This window comes from Garra rufa, chromosome 6, assembly GCF_049309525.1.
Source record: "Garra rufa chromosome 6, GarRuf1.0, whole genome shotgun sequence".
NCBI lineage: Eukaryota > Metazoa > Chordata > Actinopteri > Cypriniformes > Cyprinidae > Garra > Garra rufa.
This window is the reverse complement of record NC_133366.1, coordinates 37,917,074-37,935,532: the sequence shown is the minus strand read 5'-3', so window position 1 is coordinate 37,935,532 and position 18,459 is coordinate 37,917,074. Positions and strand designations below refer to the sequence as shown.

General features: G+C 33.6%; 1 protein-coding gene across 4 annotated transcripts in view; it reads left to right on the top strand.

The window, feature by feature from the left end:
• Window positions 1–18,459, top strand: part of tbc1d1 (TBC1 (tre-2/USP6, BUB2, cdc16) domain family, member 1) — an 88,008-nt gene that overhangs the window by 51,560 nt on the left and 17,989 nt on the right. For all 4 annotated transcript variants that reach the window (XM_073842827.1, XM_073842824.1, XM_073842825.1 and 1 more), the window contains 4 exons: window positions 4,650–4,838; window positions 7,551–7,712; window positions 10,066–10,227; window positions 16,307–16,551. In XM_073842827.1, coding sequence (XP_073698928.1) covers window positions 4,650–4,838; window positions 7,551–7,712; window positions 10,066–10,227; window positions 16,307–16,551 — 758 coding nt within the window. The remainder of the gene's footprint in view (window positions 1–4,649; window positions 4,839–7,550; window positions 7,713–10,065; window positions 10,228–16,306; window positions 16,552–18,459) is intronic.

Below are 18,459 nucleotides of genomic sequence, written 5' to 3'. Positions count from 1 at the left end.
TGATCCACTTCAGTAGGGTCAGATTATGGATCAGATTTTGCAATAAATGATAGAGTACGTATGACCATTATTACAGTTACTTTTGCTGTGTATGGGTAGTGTGTGCAGCCACAAATATTTGGACATATGAAATTTCACAATAATAAAGTGAATCTGAAGTATTTTGTGACCACTGGAATGAGGAAAGTGGGGAAAACAAACTCCCTTATATTTTGAAATTCAAACACAGGGGTTTGAAAATCCTATAACCCTTGCTGTAAGCCTTTTAAAGCTGTTTACAACAGAGAGAGAGTTGGTGCTAAACATTTATGCAACATTGAGATTAATGCAAATGAGCTGTTTGTGCAAGTGAGAACTGCTCTTTGAACGTTAACATTTAAGTCCAATCAATCTATGACATTTTTGTACTTTTTTTTAGGGTGGGTAGGACGAAGGCTAAACCTACAGCGGGTTTAGACAAGATCTGGTTTTGTATGTTACAGTGAGTGAGATGAAAGAAAGATGTACAGTGTGTGGGTGAACGCCGTTTTATTTCAACACTCTGATTTGATTTTTCTTTTCCTTGTGATTTTGCAGCACAGTATTTTAGGTGATCTCACTCTGTGTTTATACCATAAATAACGGTATACATAATTTTTGTATATGCACAATTTCTTACTTTATAAACAAAAAAGGGAATTTTGAGGTCTCGGATCCACCCTATAGTTTGGGTGGTGTTCGTTTTATTTTTAACACCTCTGCCTGTACGCATGGACACTTGTATTTGAGTGTTTTGCATGTGTTTGTCTTTCTGGGCGTTTTGTGGTTTGCTCATTTGTTAAGTGTTAATTTTTGCAAACATGAGAGAAAACTACTAAATCTTGTGAAAAACACAGGGTGTTATGCAATACGCCTGCTGTTTATTAAAGTGTGGGGAATCACAGACTTTATTTATGGTTCTTGTAGCTTCACCTTTTACTATGACAGCATGTTATCGGCATGTTTTCAGGGGTTACAGACATATGAATTGAAACATTTATTTAGTGTAAGCTTATTAAAGGATTAGTTCACTCCTGAATTAAAATTTTATGATTGTTTACTCACCCCCATGTCATCCAAGATGTTCATGTCTTTCTTTTCTGAGTTGAAAAAATTTTTTTTTTAGGAAAACACTTCACGTAGTATGGGTATCAGCAGTTTGAAGGTCCAAATCGCAGTGCAAGATAAGCATTTGTGGGTAAAAAGTATATGATTTTTTCTTTTTTTTTTTTTAGCAATAAGACCCTTATTTCTTGGCTGAGATTGTGTAGAGTCTTTTGAAGCTGCATTGAAACTGCAATTTGGACCTTCAACCCATTGATATCCATGGAGGAAAATCCTGGAATGTTTTCTCAGAAACCTCTTTTCGAATAAAAAAGAAAGACATGAACATCTCGGATGGATTAACAGGAAATGTAATTTCTGGAGTGAGCTAATCATTTAACCTTGATCTGAAAAATTGTAAGCTTACATGATATTTTATGTCAGTGATAGGAAATGATGATGTTGGTAATTGAAATAGGTGTTGTTAATAGGCAGCTACTCTAGTTGAAATTTGCATGAACGTTTAAAATGTTTATCTTGGCGAGACACTGTTGTGTTTGTCTTAAACAATTGTAAACAGTCATAAAAAATTAACATAGTTCAATTTAAGTAGTGTTATTTGACCTTTTATTACTATTGATGAGCTTCTTTATCTTTTTTCTTTTTTACAATTTACACTTTCACCAAATACTTAATCCTAAAGTTTACTTTATTTATAATCTTTTCTCATATTATTTGTTTTTCTGTCATCTGTCTTTATTTTATTAATGTTTATGTAATACCTCACAACAGTATTTACTTAATAGAGAGATACTCTGTGCAAATTATGCTCTTAATCATATGTGATGTTTCATGTAGGTAATTCTGGGAATGTCCTTTTACTATGTACCTTTTACTATTTTTTGTTGTGAATTAAATGGCAGTTCATATATTTATAGTTTTTTTACTTCTGAAAAACATACATTTTGAATTTATTTTGCAGTGAAGTATAAATATAATGTAATGGTAAACCATTTAGTTTTTTTACTTTATATGGAAAGTAGTGTTAATTTTGTTAATGAAAACTATGATGAAAAATGTTCACTGACAGGCTTTTATCTCATGACTAAAATGAGACAATGATGAGACCAAAATAAGATCAATAAACAACAACTGTCACTATATGAACATGCAATATTGTTGACGATAAAAGACGAGAACAAAATGTATTTTAAAAAAAAAACTACCAAAATCAAAATATTATTGTGTACTGTTGTACATACCTCAACTATCAAGCCTTTGTGTGTGCGGTTGCCAGATATCAAGAGTTTAAATTCCCCAATCAGACCTTCCCTGTTAAAAGCAAGTGGCAACCTTCTGCTCTCTCTATTGAAACCAACACGGAAGTGGCTTAAACTGCAATTCATCGACTGGCCGCTAGTGACTGGCTGCAAAAGGGAGTCAATCCCATAGACGCCCCATGTTAAAATGCCCAACTTTACAGCAGAAAAAAATATGTTTACAGCCTGGTACAAAAAGTTATTTTGGTCTATATAACAAATTTTGCCCTTCATGTCAACTGTGAGGGGGGTGAATTTTTTTGTAACTCATCTGTTTAAGTTATATTAAGCATTAAAGTTCTTCATAATTAAGGGAGTGGCAACTTGAGTGATTGCTGCTGCTGTCACCACTGTCATGCGAGGTGGGTGTGGTTTCAGCAACCAGCTCCACCCCTGTCCCGCCTCTTTGCCCATTTTCGATTATCAGGCAGTGACGCGCGATGACGCAATTCCAAGATGGCGACAGCCGAACCCTGCCCACTATGAGCTTCAAAATCGCTCTTCAGAAACCTACGGGGAACGTCACGGACACTACGTCCATATTTTTTACAGTCTGTGGTTAAAAGGATACATTTTTCTGTAATTTACTTAATTTTTGCAATCTGTCCACCATGCACTCAACCAAATGATCTTTTAGCAATCACCATGTGAGATAATCGGCTTAAGTGAAAGTGTCATTCAGCCAGTCTCTGTTATGTCATTAAATCTTGACTATTGTGTTTGCTAATTAAATGCACTTACTCAAAAATTTTTTTAGCAGTTTAACCATTATACACCAAGACGAAAACGCAATGAAATGTAATGATGTAATGATAAAACAAAAGTTTTCATTGACTAAAAACACACTAAAATGCTCAGACCTTTACCCCCATTTCACAGACAAGGCTTAAGGCTATTCCCAGACTAAAATGCATGTTTGAGCTGTCTCAACTGAAAATATCTTGCTCTGACATATCCTAAAATATGTCAGTGCCATTGTTCTGTCTCAAGATGCACACCTGTAACCTTTTTATTTTTTTATATAAAAGCTTTTTTTATATAAAAGCTTGCTTTAATATTTTCATTTAACTAGTCCTGGCTTAAACTAAGCCCCATCTGTGAAACCAGGCCATAGTTCACCAAAACTGGACTTGACAAAAACAGGACAAATCTGGGGGTGGTGTTTGACGATTCCTTAAAATTTGATCAACAAATTAGTGCTGTAGTAGGCTCTAGCATCTTTCATCTTCGTTCCCTTTTTAAAATCAAGTCAGTTCTCTCAAAAAGCTCTCTGGAGGTTGCTATCCATGATTTTTTTTACGTCTAGGCTGGACTATTGCAACTCTCTCTACTTTGGTATATCTAAGTCACAAATCTCGCGGTTACAAATGATTCAAAATGCAGCAGCTCGATTCCTGAAGGGGTGTAAAAAGTTTGATCATGCCACTCCCCTTTTGCGATCATTGCATTGTTGCCAGTCTACTATCGAATCGAGTTTAAAATCCTGCTACTTGTCTACAAATCACTTAACAATCAAGCTCCGCCATATTTGTCCGATTTACTCCACCCCTACACCCTGGCGAGGGTACTAAGATCAGAGGGCAAACTTCTCCTCCAGACCCCTAGAACATGCTTAAAAACCAGGGGGTCCTTTGTGTTAGCTGGCCCTATCCTCTGGAACAACCTACCAGTTCACATTAGAATGGCTTCCACTTTAACTTGAGCTCAAGTCATATCTTAAAACACATCTTTTCTCTCTGGCTTTTAACATATAGTAATGTGTGGTTTTGAATGGTTTTATTCTATTTTACTGTTTTTTCCTTTGTTATATTGGTTTGATTAGTTTTAATTTGTTTACTGACTTTTTATTTCGGGTATTTATTATTGTTTGTTGTGCAGCACTTTGGTCGGCTCTGTTCCGAGTTCAAATGTGCTCTAGAAATAAAACTGAACTTGAACTTGGCAAGGTTGACTAAATAGGATAACTAAAAAGAACATTTGACACAGGACTAAGACTAAATTTTAAAATGACTTAAATAATGAACCCTAATAGAAAATGTAAAAATGTAATTTTCTGTAAAAATTACATAACATTTTTTACAGTGCACTGATACATACCACAATTCAGAATCACAAAACACTGGAATTGGGATTGACTGCTAAAACATGGTATAATGACATAATGATATTGGTACTTCATGTTTAGATGATGTTGGGTGATATTGTTGGTAGTTTATGTAGGTAGTGTTAATTTTATTTTGTTGTGACTCAAGCTATTCTGTTTTTCAGAATCCACCTTAGAGGTTGGCAACAGAATGGCACTGGGAGGCGGAGTTGTGGGCGGAGACAACATCCTGGGGGCGGTGCCAGAGGAGAGGCGAAAGAAGAGTGGGGTGGAGCTAAGAGAGTTATGGAGGAAAGCAATTCTTCAACAGATTCTCCTGCTGCGGATGGAGAAAGAAAATCAGAAACTACAAGGTGAAACTACACAATTATCACTGTGAACATTGTCAATTCTGCATTAAGCAAACTGACAGTAGGATACCGTTACAAATTCAATGAACACAAATTAAATTAATTGACTGACTGATACTGGTTTTACATTTGTCGATTTGTCGTTAGCTCTAGTTTATATTCACCCTTGCAGCGAAATTGGCCATACATCATGTTAGCTTATTTAAGTTTGTTATTATTATTATTACTACTACTTTTGTTAATGTTAGTATAATTCTGCATGAACAAGATCTTAAATTTGTTTTTATGAAATCGCAACATCCAGATTACTAGGTATTATGTGGCAATAAAGCTTAGTTTGTTCTTGCCCTTAAGATTTATTCAATGAATGGTATTCAGCAATAAGGCTTTTTTCCTTCTGCGGTTCTTGGGAATTCAGATCTGTTTTTAGGTCACATGCTGCTGATTTGCCTGGCGTATGTTCAACACAAAAGCACCTCCCATAAACAGTAGCAAACACACACGCACACACACACATTTCTGCACAACCTGGCACACCCATGCACTGCCTTACCTGGAAGTCCCTGCTGCAGGTTATGAGATGATCATGACAGGCGAAGAGAGAGGTTTGTTGGCACAGATGTGTCTGATTTGGGTGTGCTCATGATTGGCAGTATATGGCCTGCCCTGCCATGCCTAGTCATGCTTCTCATGACCTGAAAAGAAAGAACAGAAACTTGAAAAGAGCAGCCAGACCTATTGAAATGGGTGTGGGTATAAAGAAGTGGGTCAGAAGATGTGCTGGGATAACCGTCTGCCCTACATCTCATCAGTGTTTATGTTACCACTTTCCCTCTCAATCATAAAACTTTTGATGTTTGACCTTTTGGAGATTTCTATTTCTTTTTTTCTTTATTTTTTTTATGGGTTTTTTTTCCCCATGGGTAAGGATGGGTGGGGAGAGTATTATTCTCATTCCTGAAATTTCCCTTCTTGCTGTTATATCTCTTCCCCGTGTTTGTGTGTGTGTCTGAATGAGATTTCTCACTGGTGCGATAAGTGCGATTGGTATTAGCAGTCTTAGTGCAGTCATAATGACAGTCATGAAGACGTTCTGCTGCATGCTGGGCACGTGTTGTCTGGTTTTTTTTTTTTTTTTTTGACTGTTCACTTGTTTACTTCTTCCATTTAAGAGAAATAAAAATTAATTACATTTTTGGACCACAGAAACTTTTTTTCAATACATACCAACAAATGACAATAAAACTAGGGCCCTAGAATCCAGTCATAAAAGCAGACTTTACAGTATAATGTGAAATGTCATGGAATTTGTCAAATTTTGGATGAATAAATCAAAATTAGATACACTTAAAGGAAAACTTGATATAGTGTCATGATTAAACTATGACAGAAATATATTACATAATGTAATGATAAAACTAATTACTAAAAAAATAAAATTACTATTACAATCATTAATACATTATTTTTAAGGAATATTTACCAGAAAAATTATTTACCAGAATTTATTTACCTGAAAATGTAAATACACAACTCAAAAAATTAACAAAATAAACAAAAAATAAAATAATTTTTAAATATAAAATCAACTTTGTAGAGATGCTTTTAATTTTTAAAATGTAATGAAACCATTAAAATGGAATCCAGAAAATGAATGGAAAATGCAGAATTTGGTAAAAATATAACTGAATTTGAGGAAAAAATTAAATTTCATAGGGCCTTAAAAATGACTTTTAATCAGTTGCTGTTAAATTGTGTAATTATCATGATTTTAATTAATTAGACATGCTTTTGTTATTTTTTAATTTAACTATTAAAACAGAGTATAGAAAATTAAAATGGAAAAAACGAAATCCAGATACAATTTTGGAAAAAATGTAATTAATTTAAGTTTGTGAAAAAATAAAACAGATTTCATAGGGCTCTACAGAAAAGCTAATTGTTAACAACAGTTTTTATTATATTCAGCAAGGATGGATTTTTTCTATTAATCCAAAAATTCTGAAAAAAGTGTCATCATTCTACACAAATATTAAACAGCACAACCATTTTCATCACTGACAATATGCATATTAGATTAATTTTTGAAGTATCTGTTTACATTTTTACTTTCCAATCACACAAATAAGAATGTTTCACAATATTACTGATTTAACTGTATTTTTAAACAAATTAAATGCAGCCTTTTGTAAACATTAGATACTTCTTTTAAATCCATTAAAAAAATCTTAACAATATAATAATTTGGTTTTAGTTTCATTTTAGTGTTGGGCTGTGTAACTTAAACTCTTAGTCACATCAAAAGAAATAAATAAATGTTACTAAAAGTTGAATAAGGTGCCTTTGACACCTTATTTGTGTTTTTGCTTTGAAAAATGCAAGATGCAGTGAGTTGAATGGGAAAAAATACAAGGTCTAGATGGTTTTTTTTTTGTAAAAGTTGAAGACTGTTTCATGTGCAAGACGCTGCAAGAGACATCAGACGCGAGTACAATGGTCAAACACGTCTGTCTGGAATGTGTTTACACAGAAAAACAATGGAAAAGTAGGGCAGTGAAATAAAAAGCGCATTCTGTGAACGGACAGTAAGTGATTTATTTGAATGCACTGTGGTGTAATGTTGTTGTAAATGTGCTATTCTTTACCTCAACCAAACTGACTTTGTTCTGCACATCATTTTTTAATTTCTTCAATTTTTATTCAATGTGTGTACAGCATCAGAGAGTGATCTGCAGTGCAGACGATTAAAGCTGGACTATGAAGAGATCACTCCATGCCTGAAAGACGTCACACTGGTCTGGGAGAGAATGCTCACCACCATTGGGAGGTCAAAAGTCAGATTTGACACTGAAGAGATCCACAAAGCTGTGGGGCAAGGTGACTTGAACACACATATACACACAGATACCCACGTAGATGCATAAAAATGTTGAAGCTGATGTAACAGTTGTATAAGGTGTTTATCAGCAACCTATTCAATGAATGTTTTGACACCTGGATTAACTGAACTAGACATGAACGTTGAGTGAGGAGAACGTAATATGTTGTTTTAGACATTTGGTGTATCAGTTTTCAGTGTTTAAGAAAAGTATAAACTGAGTTGAGTATAAACTTGGAGGGTGTGTTATTTTAAAGTCTTTAATTTGCTTATCTTTTATAGTTTTTCATATTAACTGTTTATTTAGAGAATGTGTTTATTTAATATTTATAGATAGAGGAGCTGTCTCTTTGATAGTCAGTTTTTTATAGAGGTAGTTCTGCAGAATAATTGGTGAGATTGCACGCACAAGCGCACACCTGTTCAAGTTCAGTGAAGCTGTGGCATTTATATGAAACGTTCACGTACACATACTTGTACAGATGTTATACAGAGTTCATCACGTTATCGCAACAAATCCTGTGAAATTCTTTGCACTTTAAAAATTCTTGCATCTAAAGTGCAAAAGAGTGTTTGCATTGGTGTTTGGTGCTGCTATTGCCACAGAAATGACACAAAGAATCGTTTTTGCACCTGTAGTTGGTTTTTGGATTTGTCATGTTTGCGTATGTCATTTTTGGATGTGTGTGAATGGGGAGGGGTTTGCAGGGATGCGTGTTACCGTTTTACGTCAGTCGTTGCCGGTGTTGACTTTGTCTTCTTGAAGTGATTTTATGGACATCCATCTACATCAGTGATGAGCGGGTTGATCCAAAATGAGCGGGTGCCCGCGGTCACCCGCGGTTACGAGTCATCCAAAAATATTTTTAATGATTTTCGGGTCGCGGTCGGTTGGGTCGTTTGAAATAAAGACGCCAATTAAAACTTTGTAATTTATATAATACTAGACACAATTTTCTATGAAATACATAGACCTACACTTTATTGGCTAAATAATATTTACCTTTTGAATGTTGAGCGTTATTAACTGTTGAATAAATGCTGACGTGGGACAAAATGCCCGATTTCCCAACACGTTGAACTGAGCAATGCCATTGTACCATTTTAATAGGCTACTTTTAAATGCATATAGCTCAGTAATGTCCGTTTTATATATTTTCTGAGAGGGGGTGGGATTTTTGTTGGGAAAGTCGGGGGAGAGACGCACACTTCGATTAGACTGGATAAACACATGCAGCATCTTAATTGTTAAGAAAATGGTATTCCTAATAAATGTCTCGAATATTTTATGTCCAATGCTTCTCTTTCTTTTTGTCTTTATTAGACACATTTCACTATGTCTTTTCAAATGCCTAGGTCTGTTTAATTTCCTTAATTATAAAATTTCTAGCACTATTTTTAAATGTTTATTCAAGCAATATAAATTATCTCATGTATATGCTTGTTTAAAACCAGGGATTAAAAACAAATTCCAAGTAAAAACTATTTTTTCTTTACATTTCCAGAGCGCGAAAGGAACGAAATTAAACATTACTTACAATTATTATAGCTATACAAATATAAAATAATATTATTTTGTCATATTCGTGATTTCTGAATTTATTTATGAAAACTTCGTTTTGAAGTGCATTCGTTATGTTTGGATAAGAAAATTCGTTAACCTAGCCTATTAAGTAGATTTAATATTCTTGATAATTTTTAGAAGAAGTTAAAAGTTAAGAAAAAAGGAATTAGCTTGTAGTCTATATATATAGGGCTATAGGCTAATCTTTTTCTTTTATTTCTTTTATTCTTTTAATCTTTTTTACTTTTATTACACTGTAGATCGAAATAAAATAATTCTTGATCATATAACATCGGAGAATCACTGACATAATTTAGAGTACTTCGAAAACGAAACTATTTAAATCTGTATAAAGGAAAGACAAAATAAATCACAACAAGAACAATCTGTATTTTTCTTGTAATCAAGAACATTTCTTTTGACAAAATTACACAATTAATGCCGAATGATGTTTGACAATGAACGCATCTCCACCGCATATAGCCACATATAATCGCTGGTGTCAGTCGCAAATATTAAACATGCGGGTCAGGAAGCGGGTCGGGTACAATATTTCCTTTTTTTTTTTGTGGTCCGAGTTGCGGGCGGGTTAGTTGAAAACGTCGGTCGGGTTCGGGTTTATACATTGACCCGCGCATCACTGATCTACATGTCAGATGAGATCACACACTATTGAAAAAGCACTTCAAAACTGAGTTGTTCTGCTTAAGGCTTGTAAACATTCAAAAGATCCATCAATGAAGCATTCTCTTTCTGCTCTTCTTTCTGTTTTTCTCTCTCTCTTTCAGGCGTCCCTCGTCAGCATCGAGGAGAGATTTGGAAGTGTCTTTCAGAGCAGTATTTGCTGAGGCAGCAGGTGCCCAGCACCAAACCTCCTAACAATGACACTCCTTACAAAGAGCTTCTGAAGCAGCTCACATCCCAACAGCATGCCATCCTCATAGATTTGGGTTAGTATTACAAACACAATGGTCTGTGCTAAAAACCTAGTGAGCTACAGCTAACGTAGTATTTACTCACCCCCATGTTCTCCAAGATGAATGTCTTTCTTTCTTCAGTTGCAAAGAAATTAAATTTTTTTTTTAATATTCCAGGATTTTTCGCCATATAGTGGACTTCAATGGTTCCTAATGGATTGAACTTCCAAATTGCAGTTTCAATGCAACTTCAAATGGCTCTACACAATTTCAGCCGAGAAATATGGGTATTACCCTAAAAAAATGAAAATTGATATACTTTTTAACCACAAATGCTTGTCTTGCACCAGCCCAACCTCACGTATTACGTAGTCATGTTGGAAAGGTCACACGTGACGCAGATGGAAGTACCGACCCACTGTTTACTTTACTGCAAACATGCAAAGAAATTCAAATGCTCATTATAAAGGAAAGGTAAAACAATCTTGGATGATTTTGAAGTTGGAGGAGAAGATAAGATGGAGTTTTTCGCCCTACCCTACATTTTTGGACCAGAGTACACAGACAAAGAACTAACCGTGTGTGACTTTTCCAACATGATTATGTAATACATCTAGTCATGCATCACAGAGCTTGTGCAGTTTTTTAAAGAGAATTATGGATTGTTTCACTAGAAGACTCTTATTCCTTGGCTGGGATTGTGTAGAGCCCTTTGAAGTTGCATTGAAACTGCAATTTGGACCTTCAACTCGTTGATCCATCTTGACGTCCATTGTATGGAGAAAAATTCTGGAATGTTTTCCTCAAAAAAAGACTAAAGAAAGAAAGACATGAACATCTTGGATGACACAGGGGTGAGTAAATTATCAGGATTTTTTTTTATTCTGGGAGTGAACTAATCCTTTAAATGGAACCTCATAAGTCATCGATATGGAACACTCTTCATAGACAACAATTGTGCTTCATGCATTAATATCGCTTCTCACATGAAGTGCACAGGAGAATCGGACCATAGCTGATTTCCAAATAAGACTAAGAATGATAAAATTATTTCAATGTATTTCTATTAACATATATTCTATTCAGAATGCTAAAAATAAACTGTAATGTTAAAAACTTTAGAAGAAGCAACTGTCCTCAACTGTTGGGTTCAGTCATATTTATTTATACATTTATAAATTTAATGTAGCAGTATTTAAATTATTTTTTGGCGCTGAGTAAAACATTCAAATGATATTTATTATATTAATATTAATACTGTTGAAGTTTTTGGGGTAAGTTATATTTATTTATTTGTTTATTTATAAGAAATGATTGCTTTTATTCAGTGTTGGGTAAGTCACTCTAAAAATGTAATTAATTACTAGTTACTAATTACATCTTCAATAGTGTAATTAGATTACTATACAAATTACACTCTCCAAAAAGTACTTAATTACTTATTACTAATTACTTTCTAAATCCTACATCAACCTTGACACGTTAATGATACAAGGATAGACATGGAATGGTTCTTTTAATTCTTTCTATTCTATTCTATTCTGGTTGCACTTTAGATTAGGGTCTAATTCTTACCATTTACTATTAACTGTGAACGTTGCCTCAATATACTCCTAGTTACTGTTTATTAATACTTAGTAAAGTAGTTGTTAAATTTAAGAATTAGGTAGGATTAAGGATTAGACATTAATATGTACTTTTTATAATTGTAATATTCATGCTAATAACCATCTAGTCAATAGTGGGAATTGGACACCAAAGTGTCACCAAAAACCGAACAGTACACAAAAAGCGTGAATTTTAAGGTTAGACTTTAAATTGTGATGTTAAATCTATTGTATTGTATATAAATGTTGTACAGCATATACACAGTATTAAGTTCAATTACATAAGAAGTAACAGTAATTAAATTACAGAAAAAAATTTGAGTAATCCCTTACTTTACTTTTTCAAGGGAAAAGTAATTAAATTACAGTAACTAATTTCTTAGGAACTAGTTACACCCAACACTGCTTTCATTCATCAGGGATGCATTAAATTGATCAAATAATAATTAATATAATATATTAAATATATATTATAATATAATAATTAAAGCAGCTCAACTATTTTTAAAAGTTATAATAACAAATAATATTACTTGAGCACCAAATCAGCATATTAGAATGATTTCTGAAGGGTCATGTGACACTAAAGTTTGGAGTAATAGCTGCTAAATATTAGACTTTGCCATCACAAGAATAAATTACAATTAAAATATATTACAATAGAAAAAAGTTATTTTAAGCCATAACAACATTTCACAATATTACTGTGTTTACTGCAACCTACTATTTTGCAACCTCTGTGAGCACAAGAAACTTCTTTAAAAAAAAAAAAAAAAAAAAATCTTACCCCATACTTTGAACTGTAGTGTGTATGAATATATTATTTTGTAATCGGGACTTCAAACCAAAACAAAACAAAAAAAAAAACAATTAAATCTGTTCACTCCGGACAGAATCAGTATTTTAACTTTTATGTTCCTTCGTTCCTTCTGTATTTATGTTCCAAAGCCACTTTCAGCAGAAAAAATCCATGTTAATAACAATATTTTATAATAATATTAATAATTAGTGCTGTCAAACGATTAATTGCATCTAAAATGAAAGTTTTTGTATACATATGTGTGTATGTGTTTATTTATGTAGATAGAATTACATACATGCAGTATATATTTTGAAAGTATTTGCATGAATTTCCATGCGTATATTTATATACATATAATTGATATTATATTTAAATGTCTGAAATATGTAGATGCATGTGTGTTTTTATATAAACAAAACATACTTAGTACACACATATTATGTAAACAAAAACTATTTTGGATGCGATTAATCGAAATGAATCATTTGACAGCACTAATAGTAATAAAACTACACCGTTTACTCAACAACAAAAAAAAGTCTAGTATCTTGCATCTAATCATGGCCAATCGATACAAGATTTACAAGCCAATCAATACAAGATTTTGGCCAAATGTATTAAATGAAAGGAAAAACTATCAACGCTTTGAAGAAATTAAGTTTTTTTTTTTAAAGATATATTAAAAATGGTTGCTGCATTATTTAAAAATTCTGTCCAGGTAGGCAGCTCACTAGGTTTTGAAAGAGTTACTGCCTTAGTTCTTTGTTGTCTTTGACAGTGATTACTTGATTTAGATCTTTGTTGAATCTCTAGTAGACTTATTGTAGTCTACTGCATGTGTGTCTCACTGTTGCTCAAGATATTTGCCTCTCAGAAATGTCTTGAGCAACAGAAACATGTCCAGTTGATAAACTCAACGCTTAATGCGTTCTAGGACGCTGGAAAACAGCTATTCTCCTCTTCTTCATCTTCAAAATACACACAAACATGTACGTGCTCATGCTTGCCCTGGAATTTTTTTCAAAAATTGTCATCTGAGTATACACAAAAGTCTCGATTCTTTGCAAAATGATCATTACCTCCGTTATTACAGAGAACAAACTTCTGCAGAACCTCAGGCTGAATGAATGGTTGAGACACTAGCGGAGATGGACAGATGTGAAGATGGAGAGATTAATGGGAAGGCTCAGACAAAGAAAGGGAGGTGTTGTTGGCTCTCAGCACTGTGACAGCAGGGAGAAAGAGAGATAGATGGCTTTACAACACAGGAAGAAACCTAATCTTATAGGAATGTATATCGTTTCTAGGAAGACACCCTCACAGGCAGGAACATAAAAGCTCTTTTTCTTATGCAATACTTCAAATTCCTATATCGCGAGATGCTTGCATGCTTCACGTATATATTCGTGTTCTATATATTTGCAACCAAATAATATTCAGTCAGGGATATTAATAAGAATGTAACTGATCTCAGAACTAACTTCATATTAAAGGGATAGTTCACCCAAAAATTGAAATTCTGATATCATGTTCAAGGCTCATAAAAAGTACTAAGGACAATGATATAATAGTCCAATAGTCCATCAGCGGTTCAACCTTGATTTTATGAAGCTACAGAAATACTTTTTGTGTGCAAAGAAAGCAAAATAATGATGTCCTTACTACATTTATTTGCCTTGAATGTGTCCATTGGAAGGTCAGAAAGTTCTTGGTTTTCATCTAAAATATCTTAATTTGTGTTTCGAAGATAAACAAAGTTTTATTTAAAGCAAACTTCAAAAACTTTATATGGGCCATTCTACAGAATTAATCCAAAGGAGTTGGATTAATTTTTTCCAAAAAAAAAAAAAATGTATTTATGCAAATATTATAATACCCAAGGTACACATTTCTAGTAATTGTGCAGTTAATTCTCATATTGTATTTTCAGAAGGTTTTGGAATATTTGTCGTCTCTCTCCATATTTGTCACTACACAGTTATATAATATAATAATTTTTTAAAAATCTAGATTTTTTGCTATATATATATATATATATATATATATATATATATATTTTTTTTTTTTTTTTTTTTTTTAGTGGTAAATCAATAACAATTACAATTTTAACAATATTTCAAGTGTGATTTATGAGATTTGTTTTATTTTGAATCCAATTTTTCTTTGTAAAAGGCAAAAAGTGAATCATACCAATTTCAAAGATTTATTACTTTAAATATACATTGAACCAAAAACTATAATAACATTTTAGTTGATAATTCAGTATACTTTATTTTTGACAAAACATCCCATGTTTCGGTTGTGACTGCACATTTTCGGTAGTGACAGTAATGCTTTGGTAGCGATCACATTACATAATTTTACCTCACATACTAAAACACTACTAAAACTAAAAAGAAATTGCATAACTGTACTGTACTAAAATTTTGTTTATTCCCTCGAATAATGAGGATTATGTGTTCCCTTTTGTCACTTCCGAAACAATGATGACATGTTTTGGTCATGACTGTTTCGGTACTGACAGTTCTATGGGAAGAACAACCAAAAAACAATGATGTCACTACCGAAATTCCACCAAATGTGACAATTTAAGATACTTTTGAACCCAGCTCAAAGATGCTTATCAGCACATGGTTAGCTAGCACAGTTCTGAACAGTGATACACATAAAAACTAAATGTTTTTGTTTTAATTCCCCAAAAAAGTGTGTTTAATAGACTAAAACATACAATGTTTCGGTAGTGACATGAAAAATATGGGACACTTTTTTACATAAACTTCTTTAATTTACAAAGAAGATATAAAATGAGCATTTGAGCTTCACTTTTTAAAAAAATCAAAAAGATACTTAAATAAAACAATGAAAAAAATACAAAAATTATTTCAATATCATTTTCACGAGTTGAAATGTAGGGGTTAGAGTTCGAGACAGCTACCTCCCCTTTATGTATATTAAGCTTGCTAATATTTTAAATATTATTGTGGGTTTCAAAAGATAATAGAAGGATCTTAATAAACACATAGGATTTGAATTCTTAAATGCTTTGTAAATGTGTTATTTGGATGTGGGACAGCAGTTTGCACCACTTCTGTAGAATGGCCTGTATAGGTTTTAAACTGCTCTTTTATACTATTTCAACTTAAAATTTGCCATGAAAATAACAAAGAAAGCTGGCAAAGCATTAAAACAGCCAACCAACTCTTTAAAAATAATTACACTTTGAAAAAAAGTAAAAAAGTGAAGCTCTGAGATCAGTTTAGTAGTAAAGTCTAGTATTATTCGTTTGCAGATTCCACAGTTTGATATTTATGTATCTAATGCAATGACACTCAAACACTGAAGTGTGACTTAAGTGTCCAAATACTTGGCCTCTGTATGAACCTACATGAGAGAAGCGTTATGGGAATATAAGCATATACTGTATGATGAGATACTGAAGATACTGAAAGATGATTGTTGATGATACAGTGTCAAATATTTGAGCCCTAGTCTCAAATCCTTCTGTCATTTCTTTTTTTTCACTGCTAACCCATGAGAGTAGCCCTCTGAATGAGACTGAACACAAGAGGAGGAGAATGAGCTGAAAGAAGGGGAGGGGGGTCATATGCCTCTGCCAACATCAACAACAACAGCAGCATTGTTTTACTCAAACTGCACTGGAAAAAAAAGAATACTTGAATGATTATTATTCTTCCTCTCCCAGGACGTACATTTCCCACTCATCCGTATTTCAGCGCTCAGCTGGGTGCTGGCCAGCTGTCTCTCTATAATCTACTGAAGGCATATTCTCTGTTGGACCCAGAGGTGGGTTACTGCCAGGGCTTGAGTTTTGTGGCCGGCGTGTTGCTGCTCCATATGAGTGAGGAGGATGCATTCCACATGCTCAAATTCCTTATGTACGACATGGGGCTGCGGAAACAGTACAGGCCTGATATGATCATACTGCAGGTACAGTATCATTCACATTGTCACGTACATTATATGACATTTCCCACTTAATGTTTTTGAAACATTTACACACATGAATTGACGTTTGAGTGGTGGATTAGTGGTTTTCCTTCATGGTGGCTGCTATGTTTAGATCACATGACCACACAAATACTACTCACTTTATTGCAGTAAGCAGTACATTATTTAACATAATCTGCTTTGTTTTATATTGAATGGTTCGGAACAACATGTTAAATTAGTGATGATAGAATAAAAAATAAAAAAAGACAATAATAATAAAACCCTTCAAAATATACATTGTTTGTAGACATTTTGGTCACAAATAAGCAACTAGTTAATAGTGAAAATTGGTCATGTAATAAAGTGTTACCAATGTTTTAAATAATGACATGCAAATTCGTAAAGCGCTCCATTTCTTGGCTGTCACAAGAATAACAAAAACAAATAATGTTTTTTTTATTTTAATATACTATAAAGTATAATTTACAAAATATTGGAGACATTTAGGAATACCATTTTCTTAACAATTAAGATGCTGCATGTGTTTATCCAGTCTAATCGAAGTGTGCGTCCCTCTCCCGACTTTCCCAACAAAAATCCCACCCCCTCTCAGAAAATACATAAAATGGACATTACTGAGCTATACATATAATTTGCGTTCAAAAGTAGCCTATTAAAATGGTACAATGGCATTGCTCAGTTCAACGTGTTGGGAAATCGGGCGTTTTGTCCCACGTCAGCATTTATTCAACAGTTCATAACGCTCAACATTCAAAAGGTAAATATTATTGAGCCAATAAAGTGTAGGTCTATGTATTTCATAGAAAATTAAAATTGTGTCTAGTACTATATAAATTATAAAGGTTTAACTGGCATCTTTATTTCAAACGACCCGACCGACCGCGACCCGAATATCATTAAAAATATTTTTGGATGACTCGTAACCGCAGGCACCCGCTCATTTTGGATCAACCCGCGCATCACTGATATCTATGGATAGTTCTACAAGACGGGCTTTGGTTCTACTAGCGATTTGATTGGAGACCAACAGCCAATCACAATTGACCTTTAATTTTCCGATTGGTTGATTTTGTGGCACACTTGTAACGCTGTTGCAAGTTGAGCGAGCATGTGTGTCAAGAGTTGAGCGCGCACGGTTGAGAGAGAGAGAGGGGGACTTGACAGGAGCGCAGAGAATACGTTTGTGAGAGAGCACCTGAGTAAACTGCGTGAGAGGGGTTATTATTGCACGTTAATATGGATAATAGCAAATACATTTATTGAGCACGGAATCGTTTTTTCTTTGCTCAAACAAATTTTTTATCCGATTGTTAATATCTGTTCAAAATATAATGCAATATGCTTGCAAAATATAGTTCTCTGAGCTCAAAATTTACAATTACTCGCTCAGGATTGAGGCACACATATAACGCGATAGTTATACACTGAGGCAAACACCACGCCTCAAACGCATTAAAGAGCGCAAGTATCCTATCTGTAAGCAGAATATATATCTGTCAGAGCGTCTGACGGGGCAAGCCATTTAAACCATGTTAATTGTATCTCATGAGTTATTTAAAAGCCCTTAATATAAAGCATGTGTCATGTTTAGGACTAATTGGATTGTACGCTTTCCCTGCAACAGTTCTCTTAGTATCCTCTGCTATTTCTTTGTCAAATGTTTAAGCATAGATCATAGTTCTATAAACCCAATACGTAAATACGTAGTTTATGGGATTGATTTCGTATAACATGAAACCTTTTGTTTAATTTTTTAAATTGTGTTCATTCAGTGATGCATTGCATTCTATTATACTGCATTTGAAAGTCATAAATCATTTAAACACTATAAATCACTTAATATGTAAGCTTTGACAGCTCTGATTCAAATCAAGCAAAAAAAAA